Here is a 12,744-nt window from a genome sequence, read left to right on the forward strand (position 1 = left end):
ACATTTATTGGCCCAAACGCTTTCCACGACGATGGCTGTTAAAAAAGCTGCGGACCTAACCAAAAGGCCGAGTTTTGTGAGCCGATCCCATGATCCCCCGATCAGAATTCGTATTTTAGCAGAGAGCCGAGCCCGATTTGAGCTCAGTTTGGCAGCAGCAATCACGCGAATCAGTTCGAAATTTAAAACTACAGCGAAGTGAAACAATCCGAAGTGTAATATTTAAAATCAATCCCCCAATACGTAGAGAATTGCATGGAAAACGCGATCCACTTGACGGTTGACAAATTTTCAAAATAGTCATCACCTTGGACGAACCCAGACCTAATTGATTCGGAATTGGGGGGAAAAAAAGTTAAACAGTGGAAAATAATGAACAGACTGCAATTTATGAACGCGGACAGAGCTTGCCAATTTTTTTGCTAAAAACCCGCAAACGCGACAATCAGAGTGCTAAGTGCTAAGTGCGGGTATCAATCAAATGCAATCAACTGGGAGCAAGGTCAGCTGCATTGTCATGGCTCGCTTGGTGCTACTGGTGATGCTCCTCCACCTGGCCCACATCCGAAGTGTGGCGGGCCACTACATCCAGATCGATCACGAAGAGTTTCGAGCCAGCGGTTTTCCCCATCCCCATTTTCCTCCGCCGCCACTGACACCTCTGGATCACCTGCCTCAGGTGCTGGCCACTAAGGAGCTCACACCCGCCGAAGTGATGGTGGACTTGACCAACGACCTCACCCATCGCCTGCTCCACTATCACTCTATTCTGAATCGAAACAATTTCGCCTTCTCGCCAACTGCTTTGGTTAGTGTCCTGGTTGCCTTGTATGAAGGATCAGCGGGAAACAGTGCTGCAGAGCTAAAAAATGTGTTGCAACTACCCAACAACCGCGATGTCATCCGAGTGGGATACCGCGACATTCATCGACGTTTAAGGGTGAGTTTGGTTTGAATCAAATAAGTTATTTCGGTTTTTAATGGATCAAAAAAAGGTGAAGCATATTATGTTTTTCTACGGCCACAAAATGGGCCAATATGGTTGGTGTTGAACTTAACCCACAGCCCCCGGAGAGGAAGGCCACTCGAAAGCCATCCAAATGAAATGCCAACGCACATTTACATGCCTCGCTAAGCACTCGTCCGGAAGGGGGCCTAAGGGGGCAACTGTGGGAGGGCCAAAACCAAGTGGCCATTGATAAAGAACAGAATTAAATCAAAATATGCGTACTGCCAAACAAATTGCCCCAGGCCAGTGTCTCTGGCCACTGCCCATCGATCTCTAATCGGGTTTCAATAGTTCGTCGACCTCATTCAAGCCAAATAACTACCAAAAAAAAAGTGATCAACAATTGTCCAAGTGAATAGATTATTTAATTGGCAAACAAAATGTGCGTTTCGGTTAGAGGAATTGATTAGGGAAAGTTTAGTCCTAACACTAATACTAGAAACTGTATTAATTATAAGTATAATTATATCTTGACAAAACTTATTCCAAACAACCCATTTTAGACTTACTTTTTTGGCTCCGACAACCCTCTGAAAGGACTTAGTTTGAACAAGGGCAATGTTACCGTTCTCAAGGACTTTGAGACAGTTCTAATGTTTTATGGCTACGATTTGAGTGTGGACATGCTTTCCTCCAAGCCAGCAAATCTTACGGGGGAAGCTGAGACGGTGAACACCACTATGGCCACAAATGCCACGGCTGGGGAAATGGAAGAAACCACCACATTGAAGGAGGCCGAAGCCACAACGGAAGCTCCAACCACTACAGAAGCGCCAGCCACGACAACGACCGAGGAGCCAGCCACAACGACAACAGAAGCTCCAGCAGAAGAGGCCGCCACCGAAGCGCCAGCAGCATCGGGAGAGGAGGCCGCAGAGCCTGCCGCCGATGATGAGGCAGCCGAGTTGGTGTCCGCTTTTGTGGCCGAGGAGGATGCCGAGCCGCTGCTTCGTATTCAGAAGGCTAGGGTTTCCAAGCTGCCCATTAGCAAACTCCAAGCCCCGCTGAAGCACTCGAATCCGATCACCCCAAAGCCTCTTTACCTGCCCAGCGCAAGGACAATAGCAGCTATGCCCATGATGGCACGCCAGGTTGCGGACAGAAAGCCTTCTCCTCTGCGGCAAGTAATTTCTATTTCAGCTCCGCCAGCTGCGAACAGCTCACAGTCCAGACGACCAAAAGTGGCGCGACACAAGCGTCACGCTCTTCCCGGGTACAAGGATCTAGACGCAAACCTTTTCTTGACTCTGTTCAGTCCACATCCGCATGTGCCACCGCATCATCTGCATATTCCTCCGCCAGTTCCCGCTGCATTTGCTCCAATCACAAATGATTTTGAACCGCATTTTGTGAGTGAAGCGGCGGAGAGCAAGTCTAACTATAACACAGATGTGATCAGCCACGTTTTCTACTTGGGCAATCAGCAGGTGGTTCACACCACCTTCAAGGTATACAATGCTGTGCTGTACTACAAGTACTTCGAACACCTAAAGATGAGCGTACTGGAACTTGAGCTGGACACGCCAGAGTACAATCTGATGATCCTGCTGCCAGACTACCATACGGATATTGTGGGAGCTGCTGCCTCCTTGAAACTGGGACCCACCCTCCGGCTGATGAGGAAGCAATTGAAGCCACGTTGGGTTCAGGCCATCATACCAGACTTTAAGCTCCACGGAACTATGTTTCTCACCAATGACCTGCAGAATGTGAGTTTTGAAATAAGCGAATACTTCATTTCAGTGTTTTTTATTGAGCTGTGTGTATTTTTTGCTTTTTTATTGCAGATGGGAATGTAAGCTGTGCTGAATCTGGGAATCTTCATACACTTCTCCTCACTTTTACTTTCGTTTTGTCGTTTTGCAGCTGTGACGTGTTTGAGCCAAATCGAGCCGATTTTCGACCCATGACTGATGAGAAGGGCGTCTATGTGCGGCACATTGAGCAATCCATAGACGTCACCATCCGAACGCATCCCATCAATCAGCTGAAGCGTAAGTGTCTTGCATTGCAGCACACCTCCACGAAGGCATTGAGGCGCAACGCACATCTTTGCTGCCTCACCTATTGCTGCAACAGCCAGCAGTAGTCTCTAGTGGCAACAGTATTTATGTAAAATGCAATAAACACTTCCTTCTACTCGCTAGGCAACTATGGCGCGCAAACGAAGCCCATTCAGATCTCTGTGAACCATCCGTTTATGTTTTTCATCATTGATCGCGACCTGGACGTCGCTGTAATGTCGGGCCGCATACTGAATCCGCTGAACGTACGCATCCAATGAGGCGCGACGAAGGTCAAGCATCGAAAGTGAAGCTCTCTTTCGGTTCCCGGTGCCTACAAATAAGCAGAGTTATGTCTTACTCTAAGGTGTAAATATAAGTTTGTATAAAAACTGCTTACCATTTAGAATAAATAAATAAAGGAGGTGAGATTGGTCCTTAGCCTAATCAGTTTTCCAACCGTCCAAATATCAACATTTGGTCCAAAAAAAATTAATAGCGTGCTTAGCCTAGTCAGTTCTCCAGGATGTAAAAGGATTCTAATATTGATATGTCCCAAATACAGTACACACACAAAACAAGCTGGTGTTGCTGTAGACCTCGGATATCGAGGTGTCGCAGTCGCAGTCCCAGCAGCAACGCGAATTGTAAGTGGCTCCCGCTCCCAGCTCCTGGCCAAGCATCACCTGGACCACATGCTTGTACCGCTTGACCTTCGGATTGGATGCAATCTGCTGGTTGATCTCGTCGGCTATTTCACTGGTCCACTTACTGGCCACGTCCTTGTCATAGGTTTTGTCTGGAATTACTCAGTTGCTTAGTAACCGGTTGTTTTCTATTTCTGATTTTTTACGCACCTTTGAGTTTCTCGCCCATAACGCTGTTCATTATATTCTTTACAATGGGCAGGGGAAACATCTCTCCAAAAGCCGGTCGCATGCTGTACGCAGTCGGCTGCGCCGATGACTTTTCCGGCATTTCCTCGCCATCACCCAGCGCAGAGTTTTGAGATCCCGGAACCGACTTCTTTTGTTGTTTTTCCGTCTTTTTAGACGCCGCTGATGTCTGGGTGGATTTCTTAGCTTCCCCCGATGACTGTTTGTCGGCCATGATTATCACAATTATCCTTTATTGAGCAGATTCAGCGTCCAAGTTTCTGTTTTGTTTACCACCGAAGAATTCGCGCTTGCAGATATGTTTTAGACCTTTTTCAACACTGAAAAGACTATAGGTGCTATCGATAACACCCTAGGGATGGAATACTTTTTAACGGTAACATTTTTAAACTCGATTTCTATATTTTTGATCTACAAATCGTTGAAGCAGTTCTTAAGGTAAAACACACTTAAGATATTTGATTTTGGTTTCTTCAACATTTTTTTTTGAACCCCCAACAACTTTGTCAAAAATTCTCATTTCCGGCTTCCAAAGTTATATAATAAATATTAATACACTACCAATACGTTTTATAAAATCTTTATTCAATTTAAAATAAATCGAAAAGTTTACATAATAAATTCGATAAATATGTTCATATATGCAGGTTATAAATAAAAGTTACACAATAATTTTATTTACTTCATTAGTATACAAGTATAATGGTTGCTTTTTCTTCTATATATTATATACGCTTTCTAGCATATAGAAAATATTTGTGTGTATCTCTTTGTGTTCACTTTTAAATTTGGTTGGGCAGAAAATGACATATTACATACATGGATGTGTGGTGTGCTATGTTCGCTAAACGTGAGTGTGATTCTTCAAATAAATAATAATACATTGCAACGGTATACACAGACGTCGACAAACAATATCTAAGTGCCAAATAACCTAAGTAAACTCAAATACACCATTTACAGTTGCTCCAGATCACAAAGTCTTTTGCACATATTCACGATATACACTCAAATCAACTCATTACATTTACAAAAAATAAAACACAACATATTGCATAGGACATACAAAGATCAGACAAATTTCAGTGGCAACGACTAACTAAACGTACGAGTAGGTTGAATAAAGAACTAAAGGTGTTCTCCTCAAGAACGATCGTAACCCTTACTTTCGAATTGCAAAATTAGTTTTTGGTTTTGATTTCTTCTCTGCCTGTTATCTAGTTTCTTTTCTTGTAACTTGCGCGCTTCACCAACATTAGTTAGGCCTCACTACTTAAATATATTTAATTTGTTCTCTGCGCCGCTTAATCACTGTGAATAGTTGTTTGCTCGTTTCCTTTACAGCTCATGGGTTTTAGTAATTGTTAATTTTAATATTCAGCTGATTTTTGGTTCATTCTCCTGCTGCTCCTCTCCCCCAACTTAAGTATTTAGGCTCATAAGTCCTTGCACAATTTCGTGGATTAGCAGACCCCAGGGAAGTTTTGGTCTTCAAATCTGAAATTATAATTAATTAGACTTTAAAGTTACTATTGAAGTTTCTTTTTAAACTTACATTTGATTCTTCGTGGTCGTGTGGTTGGCCGGTAAGCTTGATGCTTGTCGTGGCCTCTGCGGAGGTTGATGCTGCTCCCGCTGAGGTAAGGTCCAATTGGGAGGCTGTGGGTCGTAGGGCGGCTCGTTTGGCGACTATTTCCAGCATCTCATTGAGTATGGCACCCTCGGCGGCCACATCGGCAGAGCTTTTGTCCAGTTCTAGAAGATATTCAAAGTTAAAATATAAGAAATATTCTTTCTTAATAATAATTTAATTAAAATACATACTATTGCAAGACAATCGCAGATTGAGCTCTTCTTTCAGCTGGGCATGCCGATACTCCAATTGTAGTTCCTGTTGTCGAATAGCTAGTTCTTCGTCGCGTTTTCTAATGCAAAAATAATATGTAATAATTGTTCTAGTAACTGATATTAGCATCTTACTTGAGTGCTGTTATGTTACGCCAAATTTCCAAAAGTTCCTTCAATAGCTTCTCATCGTTGTCCTTGTTCGTGTCCAGGCTGTGCAAAATGGGAACAATAAATTTAGTTTTGTTTTAAATATTTCAATTTGATATCCTTACTTTTCAATATTGTGCGCCTCGCCCCTTAGGGCCTTCTCGATTAGGACTCCCCGGGCCTCTAGATCCTTTAGCTGCACCTCGATCTCCTCCTGTTCCCGCTGGATTTCTTGAGCGATTCGCAGTCGCTTGAGCTCAGCTTGTCGTGAAGCCTTCGATATGGCACGTTGCTTCTTATGCTCGCGTGTCTCGTTAGCGTAGCTCTCATCTGAAAAATAGTATCCTTGTTAGTTCTAAACTTTGGAAAAATGTGTCCAATTGGATGAAACAAAAGTCAGTCTGGACAGGACGTTCGAAATGGGTTAATAAAGATGATCAACAAACCGTCGGATCTCTGGTAGTTCAGTGGCAGCGGTGGTATGGGCGGCGGTATCTGGTCTTCCAGGGCACTGGGATTCGCTGCGGTCAGGTGATGGTGGTTGTGGTGATGGTGGTGGGGCTTGTGTATGTAGAGCTGCGGACTGGACGATGAGAACGATTCGGGTTTCGAGTTCTTCGCAGTGTTCGTTTGCTTTCGGTATCGACTGTTGTTCAGATATTCTTGAGAGTGTTTTGTCTGTGAAGTGGCGGCTGCGCCTGTTGCAGTTGTGGCGTTGCAGTTGAGCACATCCTTGTCCTGGTGTGGCATGGTGTTTTGAGGTATCAGAATATATATGGGGTTAATGGTTTGTGTGTATTTTATTTAGCAGTGTCAAACGATGAGGGAAAAGATATATCGAGAAGGTAAACAGCTAGTCTCAATCAAAAACGAAATGTTATTTACCAAATAATATATATTTTGTACATATAACGTGCGTGGGTGTCCAAATAAAAGAGAAACCTTAAGATTTCAAAGGGCAAACCAATAACCACCAAACCAAGGTAATCCTGGGAAACCAACCATGCAAGGCAATCCTTCACATTGAACTTAAAAATTACATAACATAATCTTAAATCAAAATCTTAGGGTGTAAGACACACAACATAATATCACTCCCCAAAAAACCTTGGATCATAGCTGTCTTATGGTAAAAAGTAAAACTAAACATAAATGTTAATCAAAAAAGAGGCAAAGTAGGAAATAATAAAATAATACAGCAGGCAACTTAAACTTAGGACTTAAATAACTTTAGCTGGAATTGGGGTAAAAAGAAAATGGAAATAAAATAAATGAAACCAAATTAAAATATATCGTTTTCGAAACTTGTTAATCACGAAGAAAAGCCAAACAGACAGAGCCCAGTTAGATGGATTAAATGATTAAATTTTGATTAGAAAAACAAGGAGGTTCATGCCAAACAAAAATACAAAGCTTTAGTGCATTTTTAGAATAGGGTTTTAGAATAGTTAAAATATATCTTACACCAAAACCGAAACTCCTCAGATCAAAGCAAGACTGGAAATGATGGAAAGATTTGTAAATTTTATGAGACACATATTGACACCAAACACCGGATGTACATTGCTCCTTGTCTTATCCCTATCGATGAGGTGTGGCGTATCACACAGTTACACTACCTCCAACCATAAACACATGGGAGTTACACGACTAAACGGGTCAACACTCACCTTGGACTTCTCCTTGGACTTGGGTGAGATGCGGAATCGGCTGAAGACGCCGCCTCCTCCGCCGCCACTTCCGCCTGCCCCCTCTGAGATGGTGGGCGTGCCACTGCTGCTGGTGCCAGGACGCTCTGATGGCTCAGAGTGACCTCCAACAGCTGGTATGCCCTGATCCTTGGCACTGGTACTGGTGGCACTGGTTCCCTTCTGGAAAAAGCTGGACAACGATTGTATGAGACTTTTGCGTCGCTCCGGGTCCTTTTGCCTCCTGCCGGACTTTGTTTTTGCCGCCTTCTCCTGCCCGCTGGCCGCCAAATTCGGATCCGATATGAAGTCCGCCGCCTTGGCTTTGAGCACCGCATCCATGTCCAGTTGCTGCTGCTGCTGCTGCTGGTGACCCACCAAGTAGGCCAGATCGTTAACACTTTTCGAGGCACTCATTTTTCGTGCCCGAGCTGCGAGTTCGCCCTGTCCGGGCATCTCCTCCAGCTGCTTGGACTTGAGACCGCGATTTTGGTCGTAGTGCAGTCGAGTGCGCAGGAGCTGCATCTTCTCCTCCGGACTCAGGCCGAGCTCAGTGTTGGATTTAAGACGAGCACGGGCTCTTGCTTCGCTTCTAAGATTCTCCGTCGAGGCGGAAATATTCCCAATGTCCTGGATAGTGCTGGCACCATTACCACCTCCTCCGCCGCCCCGATTCACCCTGACAGGAGCAATGGGAGTTGCAAAGTCGCCCAACTTTCCACCATTGAACGAGGACGTCTTGCCCAACTTGTAGCCGTCCAGGACACTACCGTCGATGTGTTCGCTGAAGGGACGCGGCTTATAGAGATCGGCACTCCGGGTGGGGGCCTGTACAGTGCGATAGGGCGACACATAAGTGGACGTGGCGGACTTTTGAAGCACCCTCTCCGCGGGCTTTGGTCTGGGCTCCTCGGCTGTGGAGGCGTGGTAGTGGGCCTGACTGGAGCAATTGGAATCCTGGGGACTAGAGGCCGCTGCCAGTTTGGGCGTGGGACTCAGACTAGAGCCACTGGCATAGCCGCTGGTCAGCAGGCTCCTCTGACGACTCCGATGGAGACGCTTTTCGGCGTTTAGGGCCTTCTTCGACTGCAACTTGTCCATGACCAGATCGTGGATGAGATCCTTCTGCTTGGTGCGCTCTTTGGTAATCTCCTCTAGCTTGCTGCTGAGCGTGGGTATCTCAGGTACCTTGCTGGAGCTGCTGCTGCTCCGCGGGCGCATCGACGAGGGCAGGGACTCCTCCTTCGGCTTGGACTGATCCTCCATAGCTTCTATCACAGGTGCGTTGGCCTCGCCCTTGGAGCTCTTCCGTCGCTGGGTACTGATCTGCGAGATGCGCTGCTGCAGCGCCCTTACATACTCGAACTGGATCTGCAGATCCGGATCCTCTGGCGGGACAGCTTCTTTGGCGGCATTACCGGGCGAGGAGTTGGGAGCTCCACTGCTACTAGTGGTCACAGCGCTGGAGGTCTTTGGTTGTTGCTCCGAGCTGCTGGGCGTCTGGGAATCATGCTTACCCGCCGCCAACATCGAGGCGAACTGATCCAGTACCCTGGGCGAGGAGGTGTCTAGTGGACTGGTGACCACTGTTAAAGCTTCGCTCTCTTCAGTGGTGGTTTGCTGGGTTTGGGACAAGCCCATTCCCGCCATGCTGTCATCGTCCAGGTCGTTCAGGGTGCTCGAGTCTGTCAGAGACTGGGTCATAGCGGGAGGCACCTCGTTCACTGGGGTCTTGGCATCGTCGTGCATGATGTATGCACCTTGCTCGATATAATCGATACCCAGTTTCTCGTCACGCTTGGTCACCAAAGCTGGCAGGTTACCAGGATAGCTGACTGGAGCAGCAGCTGTTCTGAGCGGAGTCTTTTTGGGCTCTGTCTCGATGTACTCCATGTAGCCACGGTTCTTGAGCAGGGCCGTATTCGTGGCGGAGTAAGCCTCCGCACAGGAACCCTCCGACCCCGTGTCCATGAACTCAATATCATCTATGTCAATAGCATTAAGGATTCCATCCATATCCACCACTGGCGCTTGTCTAGCTACCTCGTGGATCACCTCGTTGCCACTGGGTAATTTTGTATTGACTCCACTGCGTCGTCGCTCCTTGCGCCGCTTCATCGTTCCCTTGTTGGAGTTCAGCACGAATTCCATGTCCACAAAGTTCTCGGAGATGCAATCATCGGCCGTCCAGTCGGATAGTTCCGTTTCCGTAAGCACCTGACCCGTGCCTGTTGCTTCTGTTTCCGAGTCCGATCCTCGGGATAGCACCTCGCCCGTGGGCGTTTTGTCACTATCGTGTGCCGTGGGAGTGGTTGGTGTGTCCGGCGTCCTGGCCACGCTGCTCAAATTTAAGGTTATGGGCTTCACTGCCTCGCTGTGCTCCACGTTCCGTTCCACGATCAGTGGCAAGTTCTTCAGGCTCTCGATTTTATTCTCGTTCTTGCTGTCGAACTTGAGCTTGGGTGGTCCCATCTCGGGCAGAGGTGGCGGTCGCATCTCCACCTGGCGCTCAGCCTCTATCACTGTGCAATCCGCTGGCTCCGGAGTGGCGGTCACTGGTTCTGTTTCATCCTCCAGCTCCAGCTCGCTGGTTTTCAGCGCTGGAGTAGCAGGTACGATCACGTCGGCTGGCATGTCCAAGTATTTGACATCCTCCGGATCGCCAATGTACTTCCCATTCACAATCATCAGGCTGTCCACCTGCATGAGGGTGCCACTGGTGTCGTGGACCTCCAGCCGCGGCACATTGTGCTTTCCACCCGCAGTTTGAGTATCCGGACTAGTCGTGGACTCCAGGATATAGTGCTGTATATCCTCGATGCTCGAAGAGTCAGTGGTGGTGCAACTGGAGCCACTGCTCCCAGTGGTGGACATGGCCTCGGGCTTTGGCTTGCTCCAGGGAATATTGGGGACCTGGATCTGAACACTATCCGGCTCCTGCTCCGCCATCTCTTTTTCGGGCGAGTCGCGTTTCTCCTCGTCGGATTGGCACAGCAAACTCTGCTGATCTTCGCTGTCCTGTTCCTTGACCACCGCACCCTCCTTGATGTGACCCAAAATGTCCGGTATACACTCCTTTACATCCCGCGACACGTCCGGCTTGGGCTCCTCCTTCACCTCCTTTTGCTGCAGATCAGTAATCTTGTTGCTATCCGGCGTTAGTCGGTCATCCACATCCATGGTGTCGTCGAGCTTCTTGGGAGTCTCCACCACCGTCAAGTCGATGATTGGTAGCTTCTCGGGCGTCACCAAATCTATCACCTCGATCACCGTCGTCTTGTTATTTGTCGGCGTGGTCGGGGAGTTGCTCTTGGTTTTGCTAAGCTGATCCAGCAGAGTGGCATTCACCGCGTCCGTGTACTCCATACCCTTGTTGAGCTCATTCTTGCAGTTTACAAACACGTTCTCCTTCTCATTGTCCGTGGAGTGACTGGAGGGTGCCTTCTGTATCCGGAGTTCCACGCGCAGGTCGTTGATCACATTGCTGGTGGCGGAGCGCATCAGTTCGTTGGACTGACTCTGACTCTGACCCTCACCCAACTTGGTGCGATCCAGGAAACTACGCATGCCGGCACTTATGTCGCTGCTGGGATTCAATAGCTTCTGACACTCCGAGATGTTGGACTGGAAGCTGCGAATACGCGAGTCCAACACTGAAGTAGAGCCGGATTTCTGAATCTTGTTCCCGTTCGCCGGTTCACCCAGCAGGTAGCGCTTCTTCAGCTCCAGACTCTTTTTGGAGGCAATGCCTTCGGTGCTGGCCGTTTTATTCAGCAGATAGTCACCTGGGCGGGGATTCTGGAGAGGAGCTCGCTGAGTTCCAATGAGCAGCGTGGGATCCACCTGCACCAGTGGCTTAAACTGCGGCAGAGGCGGTTGCGGTTGGTACTTTTGCAAATAACTGCCACCCTTCTCCCGCGCCGCCAATTGCTTCTGATGGAGTCCAGCAGCAGCAGCAGCATTCTGTCCGATCATGGTGGACTTGATCTGGAAGAGAAATTCATTATTTCATATTTTATTTTTGGATAGAGTATTCCGAATCTTACTTGGACTTTAGTGGGCTTCTTTAGATGGGTGTCATCGATGAAGATTTTGGGCGCCTGGCGTATGATCTCATCGTTGTCGAACTCGGAGTCGGTGGATATCTCAGTGGCAGAGTTGAGCTCCACCTCGTCGGGTGAGGTGCTCTCGGATTCGGTTTGGACCTAAAAGATTTAGAAAATAGTAAGATATTAGATTGGTTTAGTCTGGATAGAAACTGAAAGAGGAGAAGTAAACAAAACGTTAAACGAAAGCAAAATAAAATAGGGAGAAACGCCATAGATATCAGTCCGATTCTACAGATTCCTCACCCACGCACTGCGGAGGCTGGCAAAGCTTGCAAATAACTTTTAGTTATCTTAGTCCTTAAAGATTCAAAAGTTACTGGCAAGATGTTTTCTGTATTTACAGTAAACGCCCTGGGGTTTCAGTTGGCACATGCTGGCGTAGATTAGTCATGGGTAGTAGTGGGTTAATCAGCAAAAAGAGCAGCAGTAGCGAATCGCAACGCATCATCATGCCTTTAGGTACGATCCAGAAGGATAACGAGAACAAGAGAACACAACGGTGGACGAGGACATTAACGATTGCTGGTCAGGATTAGCTGGGTGGTGTTAGACCGTAATTTGCTGACAACAGGACGACACAACACTGTATTCTAAGATTTTAGAGGTTTTTGTTTTTTTGGTTTAGAGACTACAAACTTTCGGCATTGTTTTCGGGCTGGTTAGCGCAACATTTCGTGGACTTGGGCTTTACTTGAATTTACCTTCGTAGATCGTACCCAGGTGCATTACTTTTCATGGATCTTTGGTGGCTTTTGGAGGGATCTGACTTGGCTGGACTTGGCTTGGCTTGGCACATCAAGAGCAGACAGGCGGGCGGGCTAGCTTGGTTGATTTTGTTCGGTTTGTGGGTGATTATTTCTATTTCATCGGGGGATACCTAAATGTCTATAGGGGTTCGGTTGAGGGGTCTTTTGTTGGGTGATTGGTTTCTTCTGGTTCTGATTGTGGTTGGCTCTCAGTAGAGGTAGTAGTTGAGGCGTCGTCTGTGGCCACAACAACCCGGGGTTTGAAATGGAAATATAAACGAAAAGAGAGGCTGCTTTG

The 12,744-nt window shown here is 47.2% G+C and overlaps 3 protein-coding genes across 18 annotated transcripts in view; 1 reads left to right on the plus strand and 2 right to left on the minus strand.

The window, feature by feature from the left end:
* The first annotated feature begins 39 nt into the window (after nucleotides 1-39).
* Nucleotides 40-3,293, plus strand: LOC6500633. The gene is made up of 5 exons (XM_001953574.4): nucleotides 40-940; nucleotides 1,513-2,718; nucleotides 2,797-2,804; nucleotides 2,876-3,003; nucleotides 3,157-3,293. The coding sequence occupies exons 1-5, from the start codon at nucleotides 482-484 to the stop codon at nucleotides 3,291-3,293; spliced, it is 1,938 nt and encodes a 645-aa protein (XP_001953610.2). The 5' UTR covers nucleotides 40-481.
* On the minus strand, nucleotides 2,743-4,237 carry LOC6499930 (dynein light chain Tctex-type protein 2B). Its single transcript, XM_001953575.4, has 3 exons — nucleotides 3,870-4,237; nucleotides 3,413-3,811; nucleotides 2,743-3,346 (listed from the first exon to the last, which is right to left on the minus strand). Exons 1-2 carry the CDS (start codon nucleotides 4,120-4,122, stop codon nucleotides 3,552-3,554), a joined length of 513 nt encoding a protein of 170 aa, XP_001953611.2. The 5' UTR covers nucleotides 4,123-4,237; the 3' UTR covers nucleotides 2,743-3,346; nucleotides 3,413-3,551.
* A 235-nt stretch (nucleotides 4,238-4,472) lies between these two features.
* Nucleotides 4,473-12,744, minus strand: part of LOC6499929 (F-actin-monooxygenase Mical) — a 41,344-nt gene continuing 33,072 nt past the window's right edge. For 8 of the 16 annotated variants that reach the window (XR_004309926.2, XR_004309925.2, XR_006506948.1 and 5 more), the window contains 2 exons: nucleotides 12,402-12,683; nucleotides 11,661-11,796 (listed from right to left, as the gene is read on the minus strand). Coding sequence is in view for 7 of the 16 variants with exons in the window: in XM_044714354.1 (XP_044570289.1) it covers nucleotides 5,400-5,405; nucleotides 5,464-5,663; nucleotides 5,733-5,833; nucleotides 5,889-5,966; nucleotides 6,029-6,233; nucleotides 6,350-6,641; nucleotides 7,368-7,400; nucleotides 7,574-11,578; nucleotides 11,638-11,796 (5,079 nt within the window). In the remaining 9 variants the exon portion in view is untranslated. Of the gene's footprint in view, nucleotides 5,406-5,463; nucleotides 5,664-5,732; nucleotides 5,834-5,888; nucleotides 5,967-6,028; nucleotides 6,234-6,349; nucleotides 6,642-6,780; nucleotides 7,138-7,367; nucleotides 7,401-7,573; nucleotides 11,579-11,637; nucleotides 11,797-12,401; nucleotides 12,684-12,744 lie in introns of those variants that run through there. The other 8 variants (XM_044714354.1, XM_032450907.2, XM_032450918.2 and 5 more) reach the window with 5 other exon arrangements.

Source organism: Drosophila ananassae, chromosome 2L (genome assembly GCF_017639315.1).
Source record: "Drosophila ananassae strain 14024-0371.13 chromosome 2L, ASM1763931v2, whole genome shotgun sequence".
Lineage (NCBI taxonomy): Eukaryota > Metazoa > Arthropoda > Insecta > Diptera > Drosophilidae > Drosophila > Drosophila ananassae.

Bases quoted from the DNA above. Each gene is read 5' to 3' on its own strand.
- LOC6499930 (XM_001953575.4), bottom strand. From the start codon at position 4,122: ATGGCCGACAAACAGTCATCGGGGGAAGCTAAGAAATCCACCCAGACA. The intron at 3,812-3,869 runs GTGCGTAAAAAA...GAGTAATTCCAG, and splicing joins TATGGGCGAGAAACTCAAAG to ACAAAACCTATGACAAGGAC.
- LOC6500633 (XM_001953574.4), top strand. From the start codon at position 482: ATGCAATCAACTGGGAGCAAGGTCAGCTGCATTGTCATGGCTCGCTTG. The intron at 941-1,512 runs GTGAGTTTGGTT...AACCCATTTTAG, and splicing joins ACATTCATCGACGTTTAAGG to ACTTACTTTTTTGGCTCCGA. The intron at 3,004-3,156 runs GTAAGTGTCTTG...TCTACTCGCTAG, and splicing joins TCCCATCAATCAGCTGAAGC to GCAACTATGGCGCGCAAACG.